Source organism: Mus caroli, chromosome 11, assembly GCF_900094665.2.
Source record: "Mus caroli chromosome 11, CAROLI_EIJ_v1.1, whole genome shotgun sequence".
NCBI classification, from domain to species: domain Eukaryota; kingdom Metazoa; phylum Chordata; class Mammalia; order Rodentia; family Muridae; genus Mus; species Mus caroli.
This window is the reverse complement of record NC_034580.1, coordinates 54,655,975-54,663,852: the sequence shown is the minus strand read 5'-3', so window position 1 is coordinate 54,663,852 and position 7,878 is coordinate 54,655,975. Positions and strand designations below refer to the sequence as shown.

The window sequence follows — 7,878 nt, the reverse complement described above, 5'->3', positions numbered from 1 at the left end:
GGAACTTATAAAACGAGTTCCCCATCCTTCAAAAGGAGTCATTTTCCCTTGCCTCTGGAAGGAAGTATGGCTCTCCGGTGACATGTTCCGGAAGTGGCAATGGAGCCGTGTCAGAAGTATGTGGCTAGGTTTAAAATAATGTTCAGTCATTCTAAGCAAAACTGGGCCCAGAAATTTTGTGCTTAAGTATTATTCTTTCCTTTCTTCGTTATTTCCAGTTAACATGAGACAAGATTTCCCAAGTGCACTACAATGAAAGGCGAGGGAGGGGACCTAACTTCCGGCGACTAGCGGAACTGTTTCCATGGAGACAGGAGGGGGGCCCTCAGCCAGGTAAAATCTCGCGGCGCTTGGCCGGCGGAAGTGACACAACCTGCCTCCAGGCTTTAGTGGGTCGCCCGGCCCCTCCTCCTAGAGCAGTCGCCTTTTCCCGCGCGAGCTTACCTCTGTTGCTCGGGCCACCAGTGGGGGGAAACATGGCGTCTGCTCTGGAGCAGTTCGTGAACAGTGTCCGACAGCTCTCAGCTCAAGGTGAGGCCTGGGCCGCAGAGCTGGCCCGGTATGCCCTGGCACCGGTGCGGATGTTGGGACCGCCCTTCGCTCTCTAGCCTCTCCCCCTGGACCAGCTCAGGCCTTGGTGCTTAGGGTAGGAGCGCACGGCCGAGGGGGGCAGTCCTCGTGCTGTCGTGCGCCGTCATCCTTGCCGTCGCCTTCCCCTGCCTCGGGCCCCGGAGACTTTCCTTCCCCTCCCCCTCCAGCACCCCCCCTCCCCGGGCCCCAGCCACGGGGTGCCGCTTGACAGTTTGGGGGCGTGACTTCCGGTAGGGGCATTCCGGAGCGCCCATTGGTCCCTTGGCCATCACTGCTTTTTGGTGATTGGTCTAGTGTCCTGTCCGTCCTGCCGGTCTGGCCACCCGCCCCCCCCCCCCCCCCCCCCCCCCCCCCGGACCAGGCCCCTCTAGCGGCTGGAGGGGAGTCTTTTCTAGGCTCCTTGGCTAGGAGTCTTGGCTGGCCAGCGGCGCACGCTCGGAATCCTCCGCCCCTATTTTGGTCGAACCGAGCACAGTAGTCGGACTACGTCTCTAGGGCGTACAGTTGTTACTTTAATTTCCCCCCTTAATTTGCATACCGCCTGGTCCATTCATCTCCTCACTTGAACACACCCATAATCTTGAGCCAGAAGAATGTGACCTCTCTTTAATAGAGTTAAGGGGATGGAGTGGAGAAAGCATGTAGAAATGCTTTTGACATGTGGAAATTCCGTGAGGTTAGGCTCGTTTCTTCATCTGTAGAAAAAGAGAGGTATGAGGTGTGTCCCGGTGGTTGTCCACCTAACTCTTGTAAGGTTTAAATGATGACACCATGTAAAATAGATAGTAATTCTCGTTTTCCTTATCAGTGATAGACTTAAGCTCACAGGCCAGATGGACACCTGTGACTGATTTTTTTTTTTTCTTTAAATAAGTCATTCATCCATACTGTACAGGTAGGACTAGTTAAGTAAGGCATAGGCGTGCACTCCTTTAGTCCCCTAACTCTGGAGGCTGAGCTAGGTGGATCTCTTGAGTTCAGGGCCAGCAAGCATTACACAATGAGAACCTTGTCTCTAAATAAGTTAATTAAGTGGAGCTGGAGAACAGCTCTCAGCATGTACTACTCTTTCAGAGGACCAGAGTTCAGTTCCTGGCATTGTTAGTGGACACCCAACCCCTTGTAACACCAGCTTCAAGGGACCCAAAACCTAACATTCCTCTTCTGTCTCCTCGGGCACCTTCACTTAGATGCACATAACCACATACAGACACAGAAAATTAAAATTAGACAATTATAGCCGTACAAATGGATTCCTATGCAGCTGTGGGAAGAAAAGTGCATATACTTTTTTCGAACTGAAAAGGAATCTGAGGTCATTATTAAATAGCAGAAAGATGCTTAATAGTGTACACAACACAGTGCCATCTATGTGAATAAATAGAAAGACTGCATGGCTGCATGGGTGAGTGAGTATTCCTATTCATGTGGACTGTCTTTAGATCCTTAAGGTGTTCACTGGTAGGTAACACTGGGTTGCTTCTGAGAAAAGAATGAGGCTAGCTGGAGTATAGACTCTGGATGGGAGAGGTTTCTCTTTAGTTTTGTAGATTGTCTGTAAACATGCACTTGGTTTTTGTTTGCTTTGGAAGTAGGGTCTCACTATGTAATCCTGCTGGCCTGGAATTTACAGAGACCTACCTGTCTTTGCCTCCTAGCCACACTATAACGCCATTAAGTGGAACTCTTTTTTTTTTTTTTTTTTAGCAGTTCAGAGACTAGTCAGTCCAAGGAGCTGTTGCTTAGCTGCTCAGTCGACCCTTACACATGGATTCACTTTGAGTTACCTGGTCACCACAGTCTCTTGTAGTACGGTGAGGGCACAGCGTAGGTGGATAGTGAGTCGTGGGGAACGGAATTATGGCGAGGGCAGAGAGAAGAGCCCAAGTTGATGAATGACCGGGAGGTGAGTCAGTAGAAAATTAAGTTGGCTCTGGACACTGAGCTGGGGTGTTTGAATTTATTAAAGCCTAGAGTGTAATTTGATTGAGTTTGCATAATAAGAAGTAGAATTTGGAATAAACATACATACCATTTAGAAGATAAGCCAAGCAGTCCATACAAGAAATGATAATGTTCGGAATTAAGACGTGAAAGGGAGAGGAGTGGAGCCGAGGAACTGATGGCATAACGTAAGTCCTGTTTGGTTCTGAGAAAGACAGTGACAGTGATATGTAGACTTCTGGCTTTAGGAACTGCAGGTGCTTTCTGGAGCCCAGAGGGAATTGGGAGGTCTAGTGTTTCCTCTGACTAGCTTTGAGGCAGGGGCACGTTGTTTGTTCTCATCCTAGTCTCAGAGGAAGACATAACAAATGATCTAAGCATTTGAGAAGGAAGTCTGGTTAGTGTTCTTTAGTTGGCTTAGTTATTACCCTAACTGAATGCTAGTGTTCTGTTTTGCAGGGCAAATGACTCAGCTTTGTGAACTCATCAACAAGAGTGGAGAACTCCTTGCGAAGAACTTGTCCCACCTGGACACTGTGCTTGGGGCTTTAGATGTTCAAGAACACTCATTGGGCGTCCTTGCTGTTCTGTAAGGACATTTTCTTTTCTTTTATAGGTTTGTGCTTGTTACAGTTTGTGTTTTCTAGTGTGTATGCGCATATGTTCCAGCAAATCGCTGCTTACTATTATATTTTGTTCAGTTCATGTCTTTTGTTTGTTTGGAGACAGGATCTCTCTGTAGCCTGGCTCCCGACTGTCCTGGAACTCACTTTGTAGACCAGGTTGACCTCAAACTAAAGAGATCCGCCTGCCTCTGCCTCTGAGTGCTGGGATTAAAGGTGTGCACTACTACACATGACACCTGTTTTATAATTTTTGTTGAAAGGTTTATGTGTATTTCATGTGTATGAGTATTTTGCTTGCATGTATTCATGTGTACCACATGCATTTCTGGTGTGCTCAAAAGTCAGAAGAGGGCGTTGGATTCCCCGAAACTGGAGTTATGAGTGGTCGTGAGCCACCATATGTGTACTGGGTCCTAACCCAGGCTCTCTGCAAGAGGAACAAATTCTCTCTTAACTTCGGAGTGAATGATCCAGCTTGCAAATTTATCATTTTCATTCATTTATGTATGTACAAATTTGAATTTTTTAAATTTTTGTTGTTTTTAAAGATTTATTATTTTATGTATATATAAGTACACTATAGCTGTCTTCAGACACACCAGAAAAGAGCATCAGATTTCATTACAGATGGTTGTGAGCCACCATGTGGTTGCTGGAAATTGAACTCAGAACCTCTGGTAGAGCAGTCAGTGCTCTTAACCACTGAGTCATCTCTCCAGCCCTTGTTGATTTTTAAGACAGGGTTTCTCTTTGTAGCCCTGGCTGTCCTGAACCAGGCTGGTTTAAAATATTTTTAAAAATTTGTGTGTTTGTGTTGTGGGGTGCCCTTAGAGGACAGAAGAGGAGCTGAGGTTACAGGCAGCTGTAAGCCACCTGACATTGGTGCTGGGAACTGAACTAAGTCCTTTGTAAGAACAGTGGTGTTCTTAGTCTCTGAGCCATTTTGCTTCTTGAAAATTTCCTTTAAAAAAAGCTAGGCATTATAACTTGCATTTGTCTCAATATTATGTTAATGTGATCCAGAGGCTTAGCAATGTTTTCTAACTTAGAAAGCAAAAATTAATATAATGTAGTAGGGTATGGTGGACTACAGTTAGTCATGTATCTTCTTATAGCCTGGCACAGATTTTCAAATCTCTTGTAACTGGAGTTCTTGTAACAATGTCTCAAGAGAATTTGTTTTGCTGCAGTGTATAAATGGGGATGTTGTCATGGCATTTAAAATAATAAACATCTGGCCCTAGTCACACTAGCAATTCTGAGAGGAAGGTGTATTTTTTTTCTTACTAATATGAAAGAGCAGATAGTATACACATATACATATATGTCACATGGGATGTATATGAAGACATACTTTTTACATGTGTTTATTTGTGTGTGTCTACATCCACATGCAGAGGTCAGAGACAACTGTGAGAATGTTTCTTTGCTACCATGTGGGCTTCAGGGATCAACCTCAAGTCATCACCCTTGGCCGTAAGCACCCTTACCCTCTGAGCCAGCTCCCTAGCTCAGAAAGCTTTTCTTTTGTCCCTCTGAGACTGGATTTCAGTATTCAACACAGGCCAGTCCTGGACTCACCGTCTTCCTGCCTTAGCCTCCCTAGTGCTAATGCCTGCAGACATGAAAACATTTGGTACTATATAGTGTCTTACCATTGTATGTTAGTTATGTGCAAATATTGCATGAAAGAACCTGTGTCTGAAGCTTCGTTTCTTTAATTTTTTTTTTTTGTTTTTTTGGTTTTTCGAGACAGGTTTTCTCTGTATAGCCCTGGCTGTCCTGGAACTCACTCTGTAGACCAGGCTGGCCTTGAACTCAGAAATTTGCCTGTCTCTGCTTCCCGAGTGCTGGGATTAAATGCATGCGCCACCAACACCCAGCTTGAAGCCTCATTTCAATCCATGTTCTTTCACTTACAGAATGTGGAGCCCTGCACTGCTGCTTTTTCAGATATAAATCACAGTGCTTTGTTGACTGTTGTGAAATTGTTTCTGGCACATGTTCATAATTACAAAGTAGAAAGTGACATTGTTAGCAGTGCTGTGTTGATCAGCTGTCCTCACCCGTCCTGATGATGCTGCAACCCTTTAATACAGGTCCTCGTCTTGCGGTGACTCTCAACCATAAAGTTATTTTCCTTGCTACTTCATAACTATAATTTTGCTATTGTTATGAATCATAATATTTTTGGAGACAGAGGTTTGCCAAAGGGTATACACCCACAGGTTGAGAACTGCTGGTGTAGATGAAAGTAGGCAAACTAAAAGATGGAGGGGAATCCAACATTTTTCTTGAAATTAATTTCAGTAGTTTTTTGTTTTTTTTTTTTTTTTTTTTTTTTTTTTTTGAGTCAGTAGTTGTTTTAAAAGATCACAACAGGGCTGGAGAGATGGCTCACTGGTTAAGAACACTGGATTGCTTTTCCAGAGGTCCTGAGTTCAATTCCCAGCAACCACATGGTGGCTCACAACCATCTGTAATGGGATCTGATGCCTTCTTCTGGTGCAACAGTGTACTCACATGCATAAAATAAATAATTCTTTTAAAAAAAAAAGAAAGAAAGGAAAGAGACATTCTATTAAAAAAAAAAAAATCACAACATTTGCTTTAATGCAGTGCTCTAGTGTGGCAGCTTTCTCTCCTGAGATTCTCTTCAAGCCCTCCTGAAAGTGTCCCATGTCAGCTGGTGGCTGTCTGCCCTTCAGTCAGGATGGGTCACCTGAGTACTTTCTGTTATATCTGTCCCTCCTTTGGCTGTCAGCTGGTTCTTTCGGTATTCCAGGTAGAAATCCACCTGGCCACAGCATCTTGAACCTAAGCTGCTGCCTCGCTTAGCCTCCCACCACACCCCCTTCTCTTTGCTTTATTTGAGTACATTCTACCCCAAACAGGAAAAACAGCAGATTCTTCTTTTTAGAAGTGTTTATTTTGTTTGTGTATGTATAGAGGCTAGAGGACAACTTGCTAGAGTTGGTTTCCTTCCAAAATGTTACTTTTGGGGACCAAACTCAGGTTGCCCGGCTTGGCTGCATATGCCTTATCTGGTGAGCGCTTCACCAGCCCTAGGCAACTGATTCTTAATTGAAGAATAAATGTCCTGACCACACTGGGCTTAAAGAAGCAGCAGCAGCAGCTGGGCAGCTAACGCACACCTTTAATCCAGGTATTTGGGAGGCAGAGGCAGGCAAGGTCTTTATGAGTTCCAGGCCAGCCTGGTCTACATAAGTAAGTTCTAGACACACAGGGCTATGTAAAGAGACTCTGTCTCAAAAACAGAAGTTTTTTTATTCTGAAAGTTGTCCTCTTTCAAGCGTATTTTCCTTAACCTCTATTTATATCTTTGTTTTGTACTGTAAAGGGGGGGGGGGGNGAAACAGGCCAGGAAAATTTTATGGACTCTGATACTTGATTTTAAAAAAAGATATTTTTTATTGTGTTTTGGCTGTCTGTTTGTATGTGTACCACATGTGTACTTGGTTCTTGTGAAGATCAAAAGATTGTATCAAATCTCTAAAATTTAGTTATAAGCTACCATGTAGATGCTGGGAATCAACCCAGGTCTTTTTCAAGAGCAACAAGTGCCCTTAACCACTGAGCCATCTCTCCAGCCCTGTGGCAGTCAATTTCGGGCCAGGATGGATGTGAGATTTAAGTTGTTTCTATTCTTTACTGTATAAGATATAAGGTTATTCTTTTTCTCCCCATTCTAGGTTTGTGAAGTTCTCAATGCCCAGTGTTCCTGACTTCGAAACACTGTTCTCACAGGTTCAGCTTTTCATCAGTACATGTAATGGCGAGCACATTCGATACGCAACAGATACGTGTAAGCCAATACTATTTCTTCTTTTCCTGAATGTACTTGCCTTTGCAGTGTTTATATTTTCAGTATTTTGTTAATGTTTTTGTTATTGTTGCATCTAGTTGCTGGGCTTTGCCATCAGCTAACAAATGCACTTGTGGAAAGAAAACAGGTAAGAAATATTCAAGTTGTTCAAGTTTTGTTACAATGTGTGTTTGACTCACAAACTAGTCTAGAAAAGGCTCAGTTTAGTACTCAGCAGCCCAATACATAAATATGTGTGCTTCCTTGAGAGCAGCCTTTGGCTACATGTGAGGCCTCGGAGGTGACTGGTGGCGATGGTTGTTTTGAAGCTACAAGCCTGGCGAGGTGTGGCTCAGTGGTAGAGCGGTTGCTTGGCATGTGTGAAGTGCTTGGTTCCATGCCCGCACTGGAAGAAGAAAAAAACTAAAAACTACCAGTGCCTTTGTGTTATAATGATGCTATTTCTTGTTTTTTCCTGTCAGCTTTTAATTATGATGATGTCACCTTATAGAATGCTGAAAGGATCCTGTGATGATGTCTTATGTGCTCTTGACTTAGATTCTCCCAGTGTCAGTGTTTCACGGCACTTGTCACCCCACCCGCCCACCCACAATTGGAAAGTGGTTGTGGCTATGTTCTCCTCAGCCTAAATACTTCAGTGGGTGCTTTCTGCATTCTCGTGTAGACCACAGTGAAGATGGTCAGCATCTGGAAATGGATGTTGAGATAATGCTCAACAAAATCAGTCTGGCCAGATGTAGTCAAGTAGATGATTGCTGTTCTTTGTAGGAAAGCAGATGTCTGGGGTGTAGGTGGATACACTGCTGTTTCTCTCTAGTTCTCTGTCATCTGGTTTGTGTGTTTCTTTTTGATTGGGAAGTGAAAGGAGGG

General features: G+C 44.1%; 1 protein-coding gene across 1 annotated transcript in view; it reads left to right on the top strand.

The window, feature by feature from the left end:
• The first annotated feature begins 364 nt into the window (after nucleotides 1-364).
• The window catches only part of Cops3 (COP9 signalosome subunit 3), a 23,703-nt gene continuing 16,189 nt past the window's right edge, over nucleotides 365-7,878 (top strand). The window contains exons 1-4 of the mRNA XM_021176277.2: nucleotides 365-531; nucleotides 2,995-3,124; nucleotides 6,875-6,987; nucleotides 7,086-7,135. Of these exons, the coding sequence (XP_021031936.1) occupies nucleotides 477-531; nucleotides 2,995-3,124; nucleotides 6,875-6,987; nucleotides 7,086-7,135 (348 nt within the window). The 5' untranslated portion in view covers nucleotides 365-476. The remainder of the gene's footprint in view (nucleotides 532-2,994; nucleotides 3,125-6,874; nucleotides 6,988-7,085; nucleotides 7,136-7,878) is intronic.